The 20,684-nt window shown below is 48.0% G+C and overlaps 7 protein-coding genes across 7 annotated transcripts; 6 read left to right on the top strand and 1 right to left on the bottom strand.

Moving 5' to 3' along the window:
* Positions 1-344: 344 nt before the first annotated feature.
* Positions 345-2,835, top strand: atm1 (ATP-binding cassette Fe/S cluster precursor transporter ATM1; the record flags this gene model as incomplete). Its single annotated transcript, XM_061213581.1, has 7 exons — positions 345-710; positions 766-846; positions 884-998; positions 1,049-1,317; positions 1,379-2,422; positions 2,493-2,709; positions 2,762-2,835. 7 exons carry the CDS (start codon positions 345-347, stop codon positions 2,833-2,835), a joined length of 2,166 nt encoding a protein of 721 aa, XP_061070602.1.
* Positions 2,836-3,527: 692 nt separating this feature from the next.
* On the top strand, positions 3,528-4,923 carry N7525_006014 (uncharacterized protein; the record flags this gene model as incomplete). Its single annotated transcript, XM_061213580.1, has 5 exons — positions 3,528-3,709; positions 3,761-4,086; positions 4,153-4,493; positions 4,551-4,713; positions 4,763-4,923. 5 exons carry the CDS (start codon positions 3,528-3,530, stop codon positions 4,921-4,923), a joined length of 1,173 nt encoding a protein of 390 aa, XP_061070601.1.
* A 954-nt stretch (positions 4,924-5,877) lies between these two features.
* N7525_006013 (ribonuclease III domain-containing protein) lies at positions 5,878-6,386 on the top strand (the record flags this gene model as incomplete). The annotated part of the gene is made up of 2 exons (XM_002564179.1): positions 5,878-6,097; positions 6,151-6,386. 2 exons carry the CDS (start codon positions 5,878-5,880, stop codon positions 6,384-6,386), a joined length of 456 nt encoding a protein of 151 aa, XP_002564225.1.
* A 526-nt stretch (positions 6,387-6,912) lies between these two features.
* On the bottom strand, positions 6,913-12,492 carry N7525_006012 (ankyrin repeat domain-containing protein; the record flags this gene model as incomplete). The annotated part of the gene is made up of 7 exons (XM_061213579.1): positions 6,913-8,655; positions 8,805-11,052; positions 11,100-11,624; positions 11,684-11,708; positions 11,770-11,931; positions 11,984-12,030; positions 12,089-12,492. The coding sequence occupies 7 exons, from the start codon at positions 12,490-12,492 to the stop codon at positions 6,913-6,915; spliced, it is 5,154 nt and encodes a 1,717-aa protein (XP_061070600.1).
* A 1,212-nt stretch (positions 12,493-13,704) lies between these two features.
* Positions 13,705-14,188, top strand: N7525_006011 (uncharacterized protein; the record flags this gene model as incomplete). Its single annotated transcript, XM_002564181.1, has 2 exons — positions 13,705-14,041; positions 14,097-14,188. The coding sequence occupies 2 exons, from the start codon at positions 13,705-13,707 to the stop codon at positions 14,186-14,188; spliced, it is 429 nt and encodes a 142-aa protein (XP_002564227.1).
* Positions 14,189-16,694: 2,506 nt separating this feature from the next.
* On the top strand, positions 16,695-18,267 carry N7525_006010 (glycoside hydrolase family 15 protein; the record flags this gene model as incomplete). Its single annotated transcript, XM_002564183.1, has 3 exons — positions 16,695-16,899; positions 16,950-17,760; positions 17,817-18,267. The coding sequence occupies 3 exons, from the start codon at positions 16,695-16,697 to the stop codon at positions 18,265-18,267; spliced, it is 1,467 nt and encodes a 488-aa protein (XP_002564229.1).
* Positions 18,268-19,119: 852 nt separating this feature from the next.
* On the top strand, positions 19,120-19,896 carry N7525_006009 (uncharacterized protein; the record flags this gene model as incomplete). The annotated part of the gene is made up of 1 exon (XM_002564184.2): positions 19,120-19,896. The coding sequence occupies one exon, from the start codon at positions 19,120-19,122 to the stop codon at positions 19,894-19,896; it is 777 nt and encodes a 258-aa protein (XP_002564230.2).
* Between the last annotated feature and the right edge of the window lie 788 nt (positions 19,897-20,684).

Here is a 20,684-nt window from a genome sequence, read left to right as displayed (position 1 = left end):
TTGTGACGAAAGGGAAATCGGGAAATCGTGGGCCCGAGAGCGATGCGGCCTACAAGGTACACAACTCCCCCTCAGAATTGCGACATTTGGAGTTTTATTATAAGAAGTTCTTGGATTCTTTCATACATATTTGTGTCTATCATTCGCTTGACTATTTGCGACTACCCTGCACTTTGCATTGAGAGCGACGGTTTTTCCTCCGAAGCCGGCGATTTCCCCCACGAGCTATCGGAGACATAGCTACTGCGCGTCAATCTTTCCTACTTGCTCCCACTATGCGCCCTTGAACCCCTCTCGGTGACTTGAACTACTCTGGTGCTTGAAGATTATTATACCAAGCGGCCATGCTGCTCAGAGCCGCACGATCGCCGTGTTGGCGTACAGCGCAATTCGCCCATCCGAGCTTCGCCGGCAAGCTACGAAGCACACGACTCAATGGAACACACCTGCGCGCGTTCACATCAAATAACAATCCATTATGGAGTCAATCTGCAGACAATAAAGGTCGCGCTGTCAAAGCTACTCCAACCTCTACCCCCGCACCATCACAACTAGCAAATGCCAATGTCATCCAGAAGCCGGAAGATAGCGGCAATGCAAAGACCCCACCAAAGAAGGACTTGCTGAGCGAGCCCATGACCGGAAAACAGGAACAAAGGAAGGCAGACTGGGCTATTATGAAAGAAATGGCCAAGTACCTCTGGCCAAAGGTAATTCCCAAGTGCTATTGGTATAGAGTAACAGGTTATTGACTATAGTGGGTAGAACGATTGGGGCACGAAGCTCCGTGTCAGCACAGCACTGTCACTTCTTATTGGGGCAAAGGCAAGCTTCCTTTGTTATGGTGTTTCTATTAGACTATGCTAATATGAACCCAATACAGATCCTCAATGTGGAGATCCCCTTCTACTTTAAGAACATTGTCGACTCCATGAATGTAGACTTTGCTGCCATCGGTGGAACTGCCTACACCGTGGCTGGATCAATGATCATTGCTTGTGAGGATTTCAGCATATCGAAATGTTGACTTGTCACTGATATGTTTTAGATGGCGTGACTCGAATTGGAGCTACATTGTTTCAAGAGCTCCGCAACGCGGTCTTTGCTAGTGTTGCGCAGAAGGCAATTCGGAAAGTGGCATCAAATGTCTTTGAACATCTTTTGCGACTGGATCTCAACTTCCACCTCTCTCGGCAGACCGGAGGTCTGACCCGCGCAATTGACCGCGGTACTAAGGGCATCAGCTTCCTCTTAACATCCATGGTTTTCCATGTGGTCCCGACAGCACTTGAAATCTCGCTTGTCTGCGGTATCCTGGTACGATCCAACAACGAATGACAACGGGAATCCTTGTTCCTACATTACTAACGTGTTGTAGACTTATCAATATGGCCTGCAATTTGCTGCCATCACAACAACAACAATGATCGCTTACACCGCGTTCACCATCACTACAACCGCGTGGCGAACAAAGTTCCGGAGACAGGCCAATGCAGCTGATAATCGCGGAGCAACTGTGGCTGTGGATTCGCTCATCAACTACGAGGCCGTCAAGTACTTCAATAACGAGAAATTCGAAGTGGCACGATATGACAAAGCATTGAAGAGGTATGAAGATGCATCAATCAAGGTGACTACGTCTCTGGCATTCCTCAACTCCGGTCAAAATATGATATTCTCCTCTGCGCTGGCCGCAATGATGTACCTGGCTTGCAATGGAGTCGCGAACGGATCTATGAGCGTCGGTGACCTAGTCATGGTCAACCAGCTGGTCTTCCAACTCTCGGTCCCTCTCAATTTCTTGGGATCTGTCTACCGTGAGCTGCGCCAATCCCTGCTGGACATGGAGACGCTTTTCAACCTGCAGAAAGTGAACGTCACCATCCAGGAACGACCCAACGCCAAGCCGCTGCAACTGCAGGGTGGCCAGATCCGCTTTGAGAACGTCACTTTCGGCTATCACCCAGACCGACCGATTCTGAAGAACGCCACCTTCACTATCCCCGCAGGACAGAAGTTTGCCATTGTTGGCCCTAGCGGCTGCGGGAAGTCTACAATCTTGCGTCTGCTATTCCGCTTCTATGATGTCCAGTCTGGCCGCATTTTGATTGATGGCCAGGACATCCGCGATGTCACCCTCGATAGCCTCCGCAAGACAATTGGAGTGGTACCACAGGACACACCGCTGTTCAACGATACCATATCCCACAACATCCGCTATGGACGGATCGATGCATCGGACGAAGAAGTTCGCCGAGCTGCGGAGCGAGCCCACATCCACGAGCTCATTGAGCGTTTGCCTGATGGCTACCAAACTGCAGTTGGTGAGCGTGGTATGATGATCTCCGGTGGCGAGAAGCAGCGACTGGCAATTTCTCGGTTGATCCTGAAGGATCCACAGCTATTCTTCTTCGATGAGGCAGTAAGTGTTCATTTCCCGCTTCGTCCGTCAGCGGAGCGGTTAATTGAGGTAACTAACCACCTGTCTCTAGACATCCGCCCTAGACACCTACACAGAGCAAGCTCTCCTCCAGAATATCAACAGTATCCTCAAAGAGAAGAGCCGCACAAGCGTGTTTGTGGCTCATCGCCTACGCACGATTTCCGACAGTGACCAGATTCTGGTCTTGAAGGAGGGTCATGTGGCCGAGACGGGCTCGCACCGCGAGTTACTCGAGCGTGACGGCATTTATGCAGAGCTTTGGAATAGTAAGTTCATTTTTTTCATTGCTGTTGGCATGCCTTGCTAACTCGATTTTAGCCCAGGAACAGTCGATGGACCAGGATATTGACCTGGAGCAGGATCAGGGTGAAGATGTTCCGCCCAAGGCGTGAGATCGAGAATCTGTAAAGAATCATCCCGCATATAGGTGTTAGACTACTTTTTATGTGTACTTAAAGCCTACCAGCACATACCTCCTGGTATCGACACCATCATATCTCCTTGCATGGGTCGTTGTGCTAAATAATCAACTTTGCATAAAGGATAAACCGTGAGAGATTTACATCACTATATAGATCTCATGGCTTGCAACCCCGAGGGACATACTGAACAAGGTCCAGGGTTAAAAACACGAGAAATTACTATGGAAGCTTTGGAAACTACATTTGCACATGGATTTTACCATGATGACCATATTGATTTCCAGGTGAACCCTCACTTGATACAGCGTAACCCCCACGCTTTCCAAGGTTGTTTCTCGGCCCGTACCCGAAACTACGCCAACCCATATTGGGATAGCGTGTAAATAATCCCATTCAAATACATATGTAACTAGATATGTACATATGTACATATTCCTTCATTTCATAACCGCATTATGTATAATACCGTACTTTACAGGGAACTTCTATACATACAGTGACGCAGCAAAGAATCTAGCATCCCTACATACATACGGTAGGGGAGGTTGGCCACCAACTCAGGTTAGTCATCCAACTTGGCCCTACGCATCGTGACTTTTCGAATTGCGACGTTCGCCTCTCCCCCAAACGCCTCCTTGCTCTCGTCCGCTTTGCGTTCAAAGATGGATCTATCTCTGTACTGTCAAAGCAACCTTCTTTACACACAGGAGTCATTGTCAAAATATCAACCTGGAGGATACCATCCAGTCAATCTCGGAGATACATTTGAAAATGACCGTTACAAGATACATCACAAGTTAGGATGGGGTGGCTTTTCCACAGTATGGCTTGCGAAAGACAGAGAGTCCGTTTTTCCAACACCAACTTTGCTCATATTTAGCTAATCTCACGCCAGCCGAAATCAATGGGTCTCCTTGAAAATCATGACCGCAAATTCGTCGATATCGCGAGAGCTGGAAAATTTGAAATTTTTAGAGAGGCAATCTCGAAGAGGGCTTTCTTCAGACTATGTTGTTCAGCTGCTTGATGCATTCCCACACAAAGGTCCCAACGGGGTCCACCAATGTCTCGTATTTGAATTACTTGGTCCTTCAGTTGATAAGGTCCTCTCAGACTATCATGAGAGTCACGACAAGCTCTACCCGGAAACCGTGCTCCGAGTTTCTACGCAGATTTTGAAAGCTGTCAAATTTATTCACAGCGTCGGCATGTGCCATGGAGGTGAGGTTGCTTCCCCCTCTGCAGTTGTTTTCTGTGGTTAGGGCTATTATACTCACTTCTTATTAGACATTAGTGGTCGGAACATTGCATTCACTTGCACTCATTTGTCCAAACAAACCGAGGAGCAGCTTTTTGATGTTCTTGGTTTCCCGGAGATTGAGCCGCTGGAACGAATTGATGGCACTCCTCTAGGGAATGAATTGCCGGCCCAACTGATCAAGGCAGCAGAATGGACTGAGTGGATAGACGAGGACGACGAAGATATTCGGCTTCTTGATTTCGGAGAGAGTTTCTATCAAGGCCAGGAGCCTCAGAAGCTGGCCCAGCCGGGTTCATTAAGGGTACCAGAGACGATTTTCACCGACTGCTTTGATTATCGCGTCGACTTATGGCGCACAGGTTGCATGGTAAGTAAACATATCATTTCTTTGAAGGAAATATACTTACGGCGATATGCACTGTAGATTTATTCCTTCTTATTCACGACCTGGCCATTCTGGTATCTTGGCGAGGACGAAGTTTTAATTTTTCAAATGGTTGGCTTTGTGGAGAGGTTGCCGGCTGAATGGGAGCCTAAGTGGGAATCAATGCAGATGGCGTCTAGCCATAATCTGGAGCTAGAAGAAGGTAATAAAACCGATCCAACATACAGAATTGTGGCTAATTTTGCTCGAAGATTATGGAATCTCGAAGCTTGAACAGAAGTTTGCTGGTTTGGTACCCGATCCAACACTCGAACCTCTACTTCATGTGATCCAAGGATTGATGCGATTTTTACCGTCTAGTCGCCTTACCGCAGAAGGGGCACTTGATTTGCTGGGTAGTGCTCAAGATTAATTGATGAATAAACAAAAATGCCAATACCCAACGCCAAAACGTTTATCTATACCATTCCAATAACCGGGTTGTGAGATCCTGCATACCATAGTCTATCATCTCATTACTGAAATTGTTAGAGCCGGGGGCGGAGCTAGATTCAAGATTCTGTAATCCTTCAAGAAAGAAAAGAACGCTTCTGGCGATCGTTTGTCTGTTCTATAATGACGAGGGTACGTGTGCAATGGCCCAAGCGGTCTGGGTGATGGATTCAGACTCTATGTCTGGTTCCTGTGAGGTTTGCTCTTCAGAGCCCTGTACGCATGGCCCCGATATTGGCGTCTAACCCTTATTCGCCGCCTCATCTCACTGCTTACTGCAACATAGTTACGCTTGGCCTTATGGCATTGAGCCCGTCCTAAGTGATCTGATCACTTGCGCAAAATGTCATTATGTTAATGTTTGGCGGTCTTAGAATTCATCATCACAAACGTCCATGCGCCAAATGATACTCAAGCATTATCCTACCACTTGGAGCCTAACCAACACTTTGGGATTGAACATCTCTCCATGAGGCTGACAAGCCAACTGCATAAACTTCCGAAATGGGAAAGAGACTTGTGTGTTGTCAAGGCTGACATACCTCCAGAGCCTACAGGCATCTAGCAGAAGCCCAATCATGATTAAAGAATACAACGTCATCAGGAGTTAGGCGCTGCGCAAATACGTGATCGTCCAATTGGATGCTATGCGTTGCCCTGTTATCACCCTGCTTATGCCCGGTGCTGCGCAGTGCTGCGCCCAATTGCCAACCCCGCACCCCAAGGCATCCCAATACTCGCTTTCCAAACGGGGCCTTCTCTTTTATAAATACCCTCGTAAACTCCCAGGATTTTTCTCATCTATATACTTTGACTTCTTCTCTATCAGTCTCATTGTCACTCACAAAGCTTCGTTATTCAAACATAGTGCGCTATGGTGGGACGTTATTTACTTCCGCTCCCTTCGGACGACGAAATCGAGGTCCTCGAGAAGAAGATCCAATATCGCTTCGTCGATCGCGAACTACTGCGGGAAGCACTCCAAGCCTCCACCGATCGGAACCAAGATGGGAATAAGACCCTTGCCCTTTTCGGCGACTTAGTCCTCGACTTGGTTCTTGCGATCTCTGGCCGTAAGGAAAACAAGCCTCGAGGTAAGTGTTTGGCCCCAGCCAGTCTTATTTCATAAACTGACTCCGGATCCCAGGCAAAATAAAGGAAATGTCTACGCAGAAGGCTGGGAATGTACATCTTTCCAAGCAGGGATTCGACCTAGGAATCGACAAGTTCATTGTCAAAAATCCTTCCCAAACTGTCGTCGGGATCAACGTCATGGCCACCACAATGGAGGCAATTGTCGGGGCAGTCTATCTCGACTGCAATAAACAGATTGCACCATGTGCCGATGTCATGGTCGCGTTGGGTCTTTCTTGGCCTGAGTGAACACCAATCACCTGCCACGGTGACATACAGAACCCCCCGACGTGGGGGCTGTCGGGGTCGATTACAGCCCGTGGGGCTTTTCATTCGACAGTGCGGTGGCTTTCGTCGACTTGCATGCCACAGCACTATTAAATGAGTATTTCCCATGTCTGTAGCTGACCCTGCTTGCTCCCACGCCGGGGGGGTTCTGTACATTTCCGTGGTCTAGAATTGGATCCTTAAGGACATAGCGAGAGAGATCTTCCGGGAGAGATCGTGATGGAGAGGATGGGGATTGATATGGATTTTGAGAATTAGGGAGAGAATTGGAATAGCTGTTGCACTGATTCTGATACTATGTTCGCCTCGTAGTGATGTAACTCGACGGGTAACAGCTTAATGCCCGAAACATGTATGTTTCAGTCATGAACCATTTCCCGGTTAAGGAAAATCACAAGGTGATGATATACGCACGCTCCAGCCCTTGGCTAACTGCGCTCGGTGAATTGCGTCGCACATTCTCAATTTTATACAAGTCCCGGCATCCTCAAACGCCTCGGATCTTATCCCAGACATCTTCAAAACCCTCAAAGCTCGGAATGTGATGCACCTGCAATTGATCCAAGACACCTTCGACAGAAGCTCCTTTTTCAACCAGAATCCTAGCAATCTTCAAATAGTCTTCATGATCGTCTGTGAGGTGTTCATCATCTTTATCCTCCCTGTCGCGAGGATACCATGCCCGTGGATCTAACGCCATGTGAAGAGCGGTCGGTCCACGAGTTCTTCCATCGGATCCTTTGAAGCATCCCGCGTTTGCATTGACATCCGCACCATGCTTCAAAAGAAGCCCAACCATCTCAACGTTACCCCCCATGACGGCCAAATGCAGAGGATGACCGTTCCATTCCTCCCCCTCAAGATTAGAACCCGTATAGGATTCATCGTGATACTGTGCTGTAGAAGCACAGACGTTAGCTCCTGCAGCAATTAGCCTCTCAGCTACTGCGACATGACCCCATTCCGATGCAACATGCAGTGGACGCCATCCGCAGCTGTCGGTCTTTTCAATGTCAACGTTGCATTCCAGCAAAAATGACACTGCCTCTGTCATCCCGCGAGCAGATGCGTGATACAGAAGTGACGGGTGATATCCCAAAAATGTGACACATGAGTTGAGATCCTCCTCGAGTTTGAGAAGATGCACAAACATGGTGTCGTTACAATACTCCAAAGCGCCCCAAAGCATCGTGCTTCCGTTCTCATTCCTTATGTTTGATATCTCCTGACAAATTTCTGCGTCTTGGAGGAAGGCTCTAGCCTCGACAGAGCGATAGGGATGGTGATCAGAAGTATGTTGCACTATATTCATCGGCAGAAGGTGCTTTACTGTATCATGATAACGTGGCCAGTGCAGCCTCTCACCATGACCCGAGCCATATAGTGAAAATGCCGCACAATGGATGGGAAAGAAGCCATCTTCATCTGGTGTATCTGCATGAGCACCATGGGAGATCAAACTGGTGACCAAATCGACGTTCCCTCTGTCTGCGGCGATGTGCAACAATGTCTGGTCATTTGCGTACTTGTAGTTTAGCTTCTCGGCGCGTTTCAATGCCAGGCATACGCAGTCGAAAACCTCTTTGGTGCTCAGCTGACCCCGATACTCCAAATGCTGGGTCCAATGCCCCGCTTTTGGCGAGGTTGAGGCATGCGCTATTAGGCAACGCAGTGAGTCTGTATTGTTGGCTGCCGCAGCCGTCAAAATTGGATCAAGTCTACTCCCAAAAGAATAGAAGCAATCAGCACCAACTTCCAATAGAGTGGCCGTAACGGGAGCAATCGGAATCTTCTCCGCTGCAAGAAGAAGCGGAGTTGCATTTGCTTCCGAGTCATAAAAGTTCACGTCTGCCCCCGCCGACACCAAACTAGTCAAAATCTGCTGGGAGGCCTGCGCAATCTCTTCGTGCGGAATATTTCTGTTTTGAAGTCTTGCCTTTGCTCTCGCTTGTTCAAAGTAGTACTTAATTTTAGAAAGTGTGATTTTCTTTCTAGGCGAAGAAAGCAAGGAAGAAGGTTCGGCGAAAAGTCGGTCGTCAATGCTGTTCACCAATTCCAAAACAGAATCGCCACCTGGTGACACTCCACTCCCAATAAGGGTCTCCACGATCTGGCATTCAAGGTCCCGGACCGCATCCATCACAGTAGGTCGAAAACTGAGACTAGTAGGGGCTGCGCGCCCAAGGCCATCAAGAGACGAGCTATACTCCAAGCTTTCCGCCTCAAGGCACTAGCCAATGGAGTAAATAATTGACTTTCATCTTCGTCTTCTTCGCATAAAGACCCCCGAGAAGTAAGTTGGCACGTTTGCTGGGACAGTAATAAGACGACGGCCTCTTCTGATAGCCCTCGGAGCAGTAGACGAAGAGCTTCTTCCACCTCTTCCACATCCCAGCTCGGGAGCACGGATTCCATCATGGTATGAATTGGAGTCCGTCCGAGCCTGTCGACAGTATGGATCTTAGACCCAGCTGCCATCAGCAGTTCGATGCATCCCACACTACGACACATTGCTGCCACGTGCAATGCAGTCTTTCCTTCTTCATCTTGGAACCCGAGGTCGGCCCCCTTTGAAAGCAGCATGCGAGCCATTTCAGTTGCCGAGTTCCTATTTTCCGGCTCCTCGGTGTCACCACCAGCAAGGAAAACGGCTAAATTCAGGCAATTCTGCCATCCACTTTCGTTGTGAATCCACATCCACGACAACTGGTTGACATCTGCACCACCTTCGATCACAGCCTGTGCTGTCTCGACCAATCCGTTGTCCACAGCGATGACCAGAGCTGGCCGTTGATACGCATCTAGGAGATCAGGTTGTGCCCCTTTGGATAACAAAAGCGATGCGAATCGTGGATCTTGTTGACCAGCAGCTGCATGCAAAGGTGTTTTGCCATAATACCAACTATCCACCTGAGCATGTTCACTGTCCAGGATTACTTTGGCGGTTGCCAAGTTCCCGAGGTCGATAGCAGTGTGTAATGCTGACTCGTCCGATTCGGTCGGTAGTCCTTCGGCACCCTTTTCCAGCAGAACTTGTACAAAACGCGGGTCTCTCTGGTGCGCGGCAACGTTCAACAGCGATCCCTTTTCGGAAACGTAATTTACATCTGCACCAAGTTGGATGAACAGTTTAGCCGCCTGAAAATCCGCATCCTGGATGGCGGAGGCCAGTAGAATTGACTTCCACGTTGATGGATCTTCCTTTATCAATTCATCCTTGAAGTAACTGCTCGGGTCCTCCTGGATGTATCTCTCTCCGGCAATCAACTGCGTCGCGCGGCCTTGATATTCGTATTTATGTGACTTCATCGTGTTTCGCCACGTGGACTGAGCAACAGGAACTTTGAAGCTCTCCCTGGACCAGAACCTCCGGAAATCCTTCTCTTCGGTAGAACCCGTTTCTTCGAAGTGAGCCACCAGCAAGTCGAATATCAAAGCATTCTTACTCTCTGCTGCTATTTGCATCGGGGATATGTTCTCTGGTGTATTCAATTGTCTCACGTCATCGACACTGAGGGTCCGAATATCAGCCTCGGTAACGCGCGACAACTGCGTTTGATGATGCTGCACAAGTTCCAAAACTACCTCGGTTTGACCGCGAGATATAGCCCAGTGTAATGCTGTCCAACCATACTTGCTACGCTTCGTGTATTTTGCGTGCGCAGATAGTAGAAGACGAACAATATCTAAGCTTCCAGTGAATGATGCCCAGAAAAGAGGGGTCCAATCTTGATCATCCGTAGCATCGACATCCGCTCCATTTCGCACGAGGATTTCGGACGAGGAAAAATGACTGTTTGCGCAAGAGTAGTGGAGGGGTGTCCAGCCATGAGTATCTGCTAGAGATGTACTGAGTCCTGATTCGACCAGAGACCCGATGGTTCCCGTAAGATTCCAATAAGCTGCAACATGCAAAGCGGTCTGATTTTGAGGGATTGAATCGAAAAGAGAGTCTAGGAGATCGGGTTCGAGCTCATTGCGGAAGTGTAATGCTTGAACGGCTGCATTCAGCAGTCTCTCGTTGGAAATGAAAAACTGGACCAGTGAGCTTAGATCTTCTTCCACCTTTTCTATTTCATTGAGATGCCTAGCCCAATGCCGTGAGGCATAATCCAGAAACAGCATTTCATGGAAGCGGCGAGACATCTGCACACGACTTGTGCATGGCCCTTCCCTGAACGGACTGAGACACATATAGCGCAAACATGTCTCTGCGATGTCGGTCTCAATGTCATGCGGTAATAGCACGGTGGATTCGAAAAAGTCGTAAGCAGTCGCATGGACCATCGCAACAGTATTGTCATCATGTAACACCACTAGACCAACACAAGATCGAAGGAGAAGATCAGGGCTGACGAAATTATCTTCTTCAATATAATCCTCGTCACTTTCGACAGCAAATGCATGAATTACTTCATCAATTTTCAGACGTCTCTTCGCAAAGACAACCCATCCGATAAGTCGCCGAGCAAGTTCCCTCCTTGCCACTGGTTGCATATCGATCCGCTGTAGTGTTGATTGATACACTTGGTCCAACCCCGTCGACTGTTTTTCGAGGGCTTTTTGCATATGGCGAACAGTGGTGAGATCCAAGATCTCATCCAGAATAAGCTTAGTATGTAAAAACCTGGTGTCTGGTCAGTGCTGTACCAATGTACCAGTGATGGTTCGTACATATTCCCCGATTTTTCTGTGATTTTCCCAATCAGCTTTTGTGCCCCCCGAGGCAGCTCGTTCTCTTTAAAGCGGGAGTCGATGTAGATCTCTAAATCTTCAAATTGCGAACATATCTCCATCTTGGTTGCAGAATCCATAGCCTTCCTGATATGGCCAAGGTCTCGGCTCGTTACCATTACTCTGCATCCATTTTCGACAAAGGAAGACAGGTAAGGGAGCAAACCATCTGCTCCAGGTACCTCATCTAGCCCGTCAACTAGAAGATAGGTCGACTTCAGGTCACAGGCCGTTGCAAATGATTCAGCGAGCCCTGCAGGTTCACGCTGCTTCATTGGGTCCATGAAGAGATGTTTCATTGCGAGGAGCACTCTTTGATCTCCTTGCTCAATTACTTGTTGGATCATGCATTGCAAGATTGCTGTGAGACTTTGTTGTTCTCGGGATGAAAACTGACAAAATACGTATACCACGGAGCTTGTGGTCTCTGATCTCTTATCCGATAGGTGACCAATCGTCATGGAACTAGTTGCCTGCGTTAGACATTGCAAAGCCATGCGTGGGAGGTTTCGAGCAGTACGTACGAAAGTAGCGATTTGCCGACGCCAGCTATTATCGGTTAGTAAATCCCTGAAGTTACAAGTAGTCCTTGGAAAGAATTGTTTCATACGGGCTCCGTAGCACCAGAGCAGTGATGGGGCTCCGGTACGCCAGTTCTCCACGTTTTGGGAACTCAAAAACCATTTCCCAGTCCCAGGACAGGCACTTGGTCTGGAGCGTAAAAGGTTATCTGATGCCGGAAAAAGCGAGTGAAGATGCTGCCTAATTTGCTCTAAAGTTTGAGTTAGAGCTATTTTGAGATCTCATGGCACTTGAAAGACTACCTTGGTCGATCGCTGCAACCTTCTTGAACGTAGCACTGGCAACGGACCTGCTGCAGGTTAGTTCTGCTTTTCAAGTGGTTGCAGATATGAGATGGGTCTTCGAACATGATACTTGTTGAAAGAAAATCGGCAAAGATAGATCGGTACCGATGCAAGAGATCAATATATTTTTTGACATCTTTTTCCTGAAACGGCCATCCGAGACGGCGTAGTCGTTTGTCGAGATCGAGGTGAAGGACCGATAAGTGGCGGCGGCATTCTTGAAGAATATCTTCATTGAGCGAGGATGGACACAAGGGCAGTTCTAAACCTGTAGACTCTGCTTCTTGTATGGCCTTTTCCACCCGAAAGAGCACATCTGTGAGGGCTGAGACCTCCTGGAGATATAGCTTTTGCGTTTTGGGGGCGGATTTGATGTCTGACACGTAGCTGTAGCTGAGCTTGGTAATTTGTCCTGCAATCTGGACAAGGCCGGCAATACTGGCGACTAGCCCCACTACCTCTGCCATAGTCTCCTTTCGTCTTTAGATGGAATTGGAAAGGCCGTGAAGAGATGGTGAAGAGTGCGATGTTTGCGATGTTTCGCATGCGGGGCGTCTCGACCAGAATGGGGCGAAGCGACCCAATCAAGCATACCTAGGTAGTGCGGGGCATGACACTCATGAGGGGCACACCTGAGGTTTTCTCTCAACGTCTTGCCCCTTTCCGTTTCCTTATATAGCTATGGAGGTCTCTAAGGTACCGTCTCCACGGATTGTTCAAGGGCCCCAAAGTCGGGGCTTGGCTAATGAGACTGATATTCAGGAACGAATATCAAGAAGCTTGGAAATGGCTGTCACATTGATTTGCCCGGTCTTTTTTATCTGATACGTAGGTATAAGTACATATCATATGACTTAAAATCTTGCAAGTATCGAAGGCCCCGAGGATGCATGCAATTGGCTTAGAATTTGTCACAGTAGGCAAAGATCTCCATGTATTAACCTTAATCTAGCTAAATATAAATATAGCTGGCTCCTATATCGCAATCTATTGGGCTTCGGGGTTTGGATGGCGCAGCACAGCAGAGTAAGCCAACTAAGCATCTTCTTACTATTAGTACAAGAATCCGAAGACCGAGCCGCTCCGGACCTTCACCCATTTAAAGGTGTTGAAGGCTACGATACTGAATCAGGTACACCAGCAGACACTAGCATCAGGGAAAATCAGGAAGAAGAAACTGGTAATGAATCAAAAAGCAGGCGGTATATAAAGCCTACATGAGCAAAGAGAATGGCAAACTAAGGAAAAAGCCTCAGTCTGCATATAGAGACATCCTATATATGTTTTGGGTTGCCAGTTGATGGCTACTGATAAGTGCAAAGGGGCGTAATTATGCCCCTTCGCAGATAAGGCTTTTTTAACAATATATATCAGTTTCAACTGGAATATCGTGGTATCGAAAATTGAGTTGCTATAAGAAAGAAATATATATGTCTTAGGGTAAGCTTAATGGAGAGCTTAGGATTATAAGACAATTAGCAAGACAATCATCTCGATCAAACCTTCGTCCTGCTCGGGAGTAAAGCCTTATTGATTGGTTTACTCCAGTCCAGTGGGGCAGCCATTTCCCCACATATACTAATGATGTCATCCACGTCATAGTATAGGATCGAAGTATATATAGCCAAGATATTTCTGGGCACTGAACTACACAGATTCATTCTACAAACCCAATCACAATGTCTTTCTCCCATAAAGAACCCGAAGTTCTCCCCTCAGGAAACACCGCGCCACAAGTACCTCAGCAAGACCGCACGTCCCAGAGTCTTTCGCAGCGTGTGTCCCAGCCTGAGAACTCCGAGAGTAAGGACTATGCAATGAATTCAGGGAGTGTCGAGAACAAAGAGAATGCCGAGAAGACCATGGACCAAGGCCGTCGCGGCACTGCTGCGATCATGGAGGACCACCACGTCAGCAGAGAAGCACTGAAGGGTCCTCAAGGTCAACCGCCGCGCACGGCAGAAGAATTCAAAAAAGAAGGGGAGACTAGCAGAGCCGCCGATGAATCGCACTCTGGTATGCTTTCACTAAGAGGATTTGCTCGCTTTGGACAACGCTAATAAGACTATAGGTGATTCGACTGAAGCTAAGGGCAGCAGGGGCAAGCAAGGTACCATGGAGAAGGTAAAGGAGAGGCTTGCGCACCCGTTACATGGCAAGTAATCTGAGTAGATTTGGTTCACATTGTATGGGATCATCGGGTTAGGAAAGGGAGGAGTGGTGATTCCTGAAGATGTTGAAACTCGTACCAGTATCTCGAGTCATAGTCACCTCAATGACGTTTGTGGTGGAAATATAGTAGTGCATTATACCAAATAAACTTTCTAAATACCTGGTTGTCTCCACTATATTGACGTTATGGTCCACTGAAAGCACCAAGTGCTACAAGTTGTCACGTTTATCCACTAGTGAAAACCAGTCTCATCACACAGTAAATATCCAATTCTGGGCTTGAGAATCGAGATGAACGATTCAATAACTACCAGATATTGGATAGTCCTGGCTGTCCAAGATAACTTTAAGAAATAGTCGCCATGGCTAGCCGAAACCCCGTAAGGATTGCCATCGGTGTTGATCAGATATACAAACTCCTCTGAAATGATGGATGCAATAGTTGAAGCAATATACATAGAGAAGGTACTCGTCTGCAATGAAAATAAGGTCAGAGTGGCTTTCCCGTATAGTAGCAAGGCCTTTGACTGACTGCAAGGCTTAAAAATTCCACCAATGACGGCGGCAAGTCAGGATTGCTGGCAAGAGCGTGCTTCGGAGCCGCGTGTAGATGCCAGCCCAAATTTCCACGCCGGAATGAGGTTATCCAGTAACGACTAGATAGCCCCGAGGCACCTATTGCAATAACGTAGAAAGTTGATAGTAGTCGGCTTGTTCGAGCTAATGCGGCTAACCGACTTATGGTGTATTCGACCAATAGAACCCCTTGCGTATTTGCCAAAACCGAGGTCTGGAGGGAATGGACTGGGACTCGGAGAAAAGTACAGTCGGTGATGTTGTTCTTGGTCCCTCGACAGATGGACATGACGTGGATAGAAAGGTGCTGGGGCATATTGCCACCAGTTGGATCAGGGAGATGTATCTGGTAGCATATTCAGCAGCTATCGTCCCGGCAAATAAGAGTCAACTTACATACTTTCACGATATCTGCCGTAGCAAAAAAGTATCGGTGGCTTCCAGCGAAAGCACATAAAAGAATAAGAATCAAAGCCACTAGAGAGAAGAAAGCTCTGAAGACCCCGGCAAAAGCCATAATTCAATAAGCCAAGCTGTAGATAGGTCCCGGCGCTTTTTAATGAAGACAGGGATCCAAAAAAAAAAATTGCCAGGGGCAGGCTTAAACGCTATTTGGGTGGCTTCCAAACCACCTCTTGGTAAAGCGGGTGTTCAGTGGACACCTTTTCGTGAATGACAAAATGATATGGAGGGTCGTGGGGGAAGTATGGGGTTATTACCAGGGCTGATCAGTTTTGTATCACACGAAGGACACAAGGCCAGGTGGCTATCCATTCTTGATGACTGGATAATTTATCAAGGGAGACTTTACCAACTGTCATTTTCGCCCCCTTGCGCTTGTGGGCGTGTTTTGCGAGGTTGTATGACGCCTCCCACCGCTGGGACTCCGAAGGGAATATAATATAATATCCGTGCATGCTCATGATTATTTTGCGAATTAATTAATGCAGCAGTAATCAAAAAGTAGGAACACAGATGTAACAAGGAAAATGAATGATCGTTACGAGTCCAACATATTTAGTTGGTGGACGGTCAAATTCCAGCCAACGGGACCGCGCTCAACCCAACGAACAGTAAAGCGAGGCTGGGATGGCCATGTCCATGATTCCTAGTGATGTGTTGTAGTTAAAGATCAGTCATTATGCTGTGATAATTGTACTTCCCCTTTCACCACGGCCACCCAGGCTTACAGGGACAGTTAGTGGCTGACCAAATTTGCTTAAGTCTGCAGAGTTTATAGAGCTAGAGAACAAAGGGCATAAGGGACGTAAAATACAATAGGTATTTGATAGCTGGTCATACTTTTGCGGTTTTTGGCGCGGTCTACTTTTTGAGGAATGCCACTCATCCATGACTCTACACATACATACATATATGTCATTCGACTGGTAGAATCACAAAAGCCCATCACCTGAGACACCGACACGGATTGGACTCCTCACTATAGTATATGTCGGCTCTCGGTTTCCCGGCCAGATTCGAGTAACCGAGCTCGGATAAAGGGATAATTTGAAATCCTGTATTGCTGACTTGTCATTCTCGGGAGGTTATCGGAAAAGTATTGAAATCGTACGATCTACAACTTCAAGCACTTGGATAGGCTGCCATCGGATTGACCGGTGATTTATCGGATTAGCCTTACTCGGTTCGGGACCTGGCAACGCCGATCGATGTCGATCACGATCAATATAAACTCAATGTAACTCTACATCCACCTCGACACCTTTCCAATGAACATCATTATCCGAAGTTTTACATGAGAGATCAATGTGAAACTCAATTTCCGACGTGCCTGACTGCTTGATGACCTAATTATCCGAACAGTGTTGGCTGTCGAACATATAAAGAGACTAGGATTCCCAGAAGATCCCGAAGAACAGTCACACAATTACAATATTACAAAATCATCAAATCATACATTATGTTGACATTGAATGTTTTGACGGCACTGTTGGCACCTGGTGTGTTATCATCTGCCTTGCCTGCTCGCGATCTCAATGCGCGTGCCGATTCGAAGCCTGCTGCTCTTCAAGCCATCCTGAACAACATTGGCGCCGATGGATCTGCTGTTTCGGGAGCATCTGCAGGCGTTGTGGTAGCATCCCCATCCAAATCGGATCCCGATTGTGAGCCCCCTTCCTTCCTCACTTAAATGATAGAAACTAACAGCAGCTAGACTTTTACACCTGGACTCGTGATGCAGCCTTGACATACAAGGTCTTGATTGATGAGCTCATTGCCGGAGACACCTCGCTGGAACCTACCATCCAGGACTACGTCTCTGCTCAAGCAAAGCTGCAGGCCGTGTCTAACCCGTCTGGTGACTTGTCCGATGGATCAGGACTTGCAGAGCCCAAGTACCACGTGGACTTGACTGCCTTCACGGAGGCCTGGGGTCGTCCTCAGCGCGACGGACCCGCTCTTCGAGCCACAGCACTGATTACCTATGGTAACTATTTGATTTCGAAGGAGAGAACATCCGTCGTCAAGTCGAACATCTGGCCCATTGTGCAAAATGATCTCAACTATGTTGCGCAATACTGGAACCAAACCGGATTCGATCTGTGGGAGGAGGTCGAGGGCTCCTCGTTCTTTACCATTGCTGCACAACACCGCGCATTGGTGGAGGGCAGCGCATTTGCCAAGGCGCTGGGAGAGTCCTGCGAGGGATGCGATTCCCAGGCACCTCAGGTCCTATGCTTCCAGCAGTCCTTCTGGGATGGCAAGGCTATTGTTTCTAACTTCGCCAACAATGGTCGAACCGGTCTCGATGCCAATTCGGTGCTTACCTCGATCGGAAACTTCGACCCCAAGGCTCCCTGCGATGACGTGACCTTCCAGCCTTGCTCTGCTCGTGCCCTGTCGAACCACAAGCTATACGTTGACTCATTCCGTAAGATCTATCCTGTGAACAGTGGTAAGGAAGCTGGAACTGCCGTTGCTGTTGGACGTTATTCCGAAGACACTTACATGGGCGGCAACCCATGGTATGCAAATCTTCCGGTTTCATTTATGTAGCTTTGGACTTTGCTAATATTTCTAGGTATTTGACCACCCTGGCCGCGGCCGAGCAGCTGTACGATGCTCTTTACCAGTGGAAGCAACTGGGATCGCTAGAAATCACCGAGATCAGTCTTCCTTTCTTCAAGGACCTTGTTTCGTCTGCCGCCGCCGGAAAGTATCCCAGCTCCTCGGAAACTTACACGTCCATCACTGCCGCAGTCAAAAAGTATGCCGATGGATTTGTGGCTGTTGTTAAGGAGCACACGCCCAGCGATGGGTCTCTCGCTGAACAATACACTCGGGACAACGGCAGCCCGGCCTCTGCTAAGGACTTGACCTGGTCCTACGCGGCGCTCCTGTCTGCTGCCCGCCGTGAGGCTGGAACAGTGCCCCCTACCTGGGGTGCGTCGACTGCCAATAAGGTACCCTCAAAGTGTGAGGGTAGCTCGGCCAAGGGGAGCTACACGACACCATCAGTCGGCAAGTGGTAAAGGGAGGAGATGCGGTACCAACAGCATCTGATTCAGTGAGGCAGTATAGCTGTGTCGATCTTTCCTAATCTAGAGGGATTCTGAATGAGTCGGAGGGTCTGTGAAGGTGAAGCATTGCTTGCTTGTAGGCTGGTTGTCAAATCTCCTTTTGTCCCTTTCAGGCCTTTGTCCCTTTACCCTTGTCAAAGTACATTCGAGAACTGCATTACAGTAGGGCAGATCATCAAGAGTTATGTTAGAGAGGTTATTGATAGGTTATAAGCCATTTCCCCAATTGTTACAGTCGCGTAGTGGAGAAGATCGAGACAATGGAATGTTCATCTATAACATGTTTGTCACACTAGGATGGCCAGCTACAACATGTTGCGTCCATTGCGACAATTTGCTAAACTCCATTTCTAAGTAGCGAATACTGACGCCTGAATGACTTTGGAATGGACATCATCGCAGGGCTTGGATCCACTTGGCAAGAATAAATGAAAGGTTAATCTGAGGAAAATGCAGAGTTGCCTAATGGCCTTCTGGATGAAATGAATTGTTGGTGATAGACAGTACTTTGTCTGTTTGCGGAGGGTGAAACGGTCGATTAAGTGACTGATAGCGAGGTGCATCGACTATAACCACTCTAGGCTCTAGACGACTAGCTTGACTCGTGACATAGCGTGGTGAAATAGCTCTCGTACCTTTTCCACTGACTAGGGCGCATCGCCAAGGAACCTATTGGATAATCGCTGGCCCTCGCAATAGCGGTCTGGCGTCTATCGCATCCCGCTTGGGGAATCCACGTGAATTCCCCTCAAATGACATACTTTAAGTGCTTTCCCATTTTCTTCTTCTCTAACTGATATCAACATGGAGATCGTTCAAAAGAACGAGGCCTTCAAAAGGGTTGATGGCGAAATGAGATTTTCCTACGTCCAGGTTTTCGTTCGAAAAGATGGCATGTTATATTCTGGAAAATGGGCAAATCGATTCGCTCTACCGGAGACGCTGGATGGCTTCCAGGAAGTCAAGCAAATCCCGATAGAGGACAGAGGCCCAGAGGTGGATGCCACTTGGTCTGCTGTCCATGTGAAAACACCCAGTCTCCTCGCATATGCCGATGGAAACCTTGATAAACAAATCACTCGCGAAATTCGAACATGTGAAACTCTTCGCAAGAACCCTCATCCGAATATTGCGGCCTACTATGGCTATACAGAATCTTGCGGTAGAGTCTCTGGACTATGCTTCAAGCGATATCCATCCACGCTACTTGAAGCAGTCAATCCTCGACGCCTTGGAAAAGCCGCTTTCCTTTCAAGTGCGCGCGACCTGGTGCGGGAGAATATGAAAACTAGTTTAGACGGGATTCTAGCCGCTATCAAACATCTTCACTCGCTTGGGATTGTCCATAATGATATCAACCCTGCGAACATCATGCTTGACGAGGACGGTACTTTTATTCTCATCGATTTCGATAGCTGTCGGTATATCGGGGAAGATTTGCGCATCACTAACACGAAAAGGACCCACCATTGGCATGACCCTGCTGTGGGAATTTCGCTTGTGAAGAATGACCTTGACGCTTTCAGAGAGCTACAAATCTGGTTAGCTGGCTCGTCGGATGAAGAATTCAACTTTGTATGATCCCCTTGCTGGTAATCGGGCCTGGTGGTGATCGCGGGGATCTTGAGGAAGGGACGGAGGAGGCTGGGTAGCAGCTGCCATCGCAGGCCGCAAAACACGACAACATGAGACGGAGAGCGCGAAGGGGTTATCTCTTGTTCAGGGAAGACCATCTCAATTATCTCAATTATTCCCAAGATGCGTCTCCTTAGTGGATCATTACCGCGATTCATACAACCACGTCTCCGACAAGGACCTCTGGCATTTTGTCGGCCTAACCACGCGATGGCTGAGGGAGAAGCAATCGAGGAGCACAGCTTGCCGCGCTGTCGCGAAAGACGTTGCTATCCCGTGCGAGGTGTTCAAAGACCAGTACCGGGTTGTTGCAAAGCTTGGATACGGCGCGTATTCCACTCCGAGGTTTGCAAATCCTATCCGTTTCAAGACTGTTTGTAATCCTATTACTCACCCACTTCATAGGGTAAAGCAGTGCACTTCGCCCAAAGTGACTGTTAGCAAGATACAGAATCGGTTTTTAACGAGATCAATATGCTGCGTCGCTTGAAGAGATTCGCTGACACCGAACGCGACCTTCCCGGAATTGGCTTTACGCGTCCTGCCGACGATATCTTTGAACCTGGTATCCGAAAGTGAGGGCTAATTCGTACGAGCTTATCCAAGACGAGTGAATGATGAGGCCTCTTTCGGAGGAAGATATCGCAGACTGCATGGGTTAATGAGATGTCCACGGGTGTATGTAGGTTCAACGGTTAGTGTACCTATGTACTAGGCTACCTCCAGAATATTGA

This window comes from Penicillium rubens (assembly GCF_028828025.1).
Source record: "Penicillium rubens strain IBT 27055 chromosome Unknown utg000002l_segment0_segment0, whole genome shotgun sequence".
Classification (NCBI taxonomy): Eukaryota; Fungi; Ascomycota; class Eurotiomycetes; order Eurotiales; family Aspergillaceae; genus Penicillium; species Penicillium rubens.
Note: the sequence above shows the minus strand (reverse complement) of the source record. Positions and strands in the feature narration are given on the sequence as shown.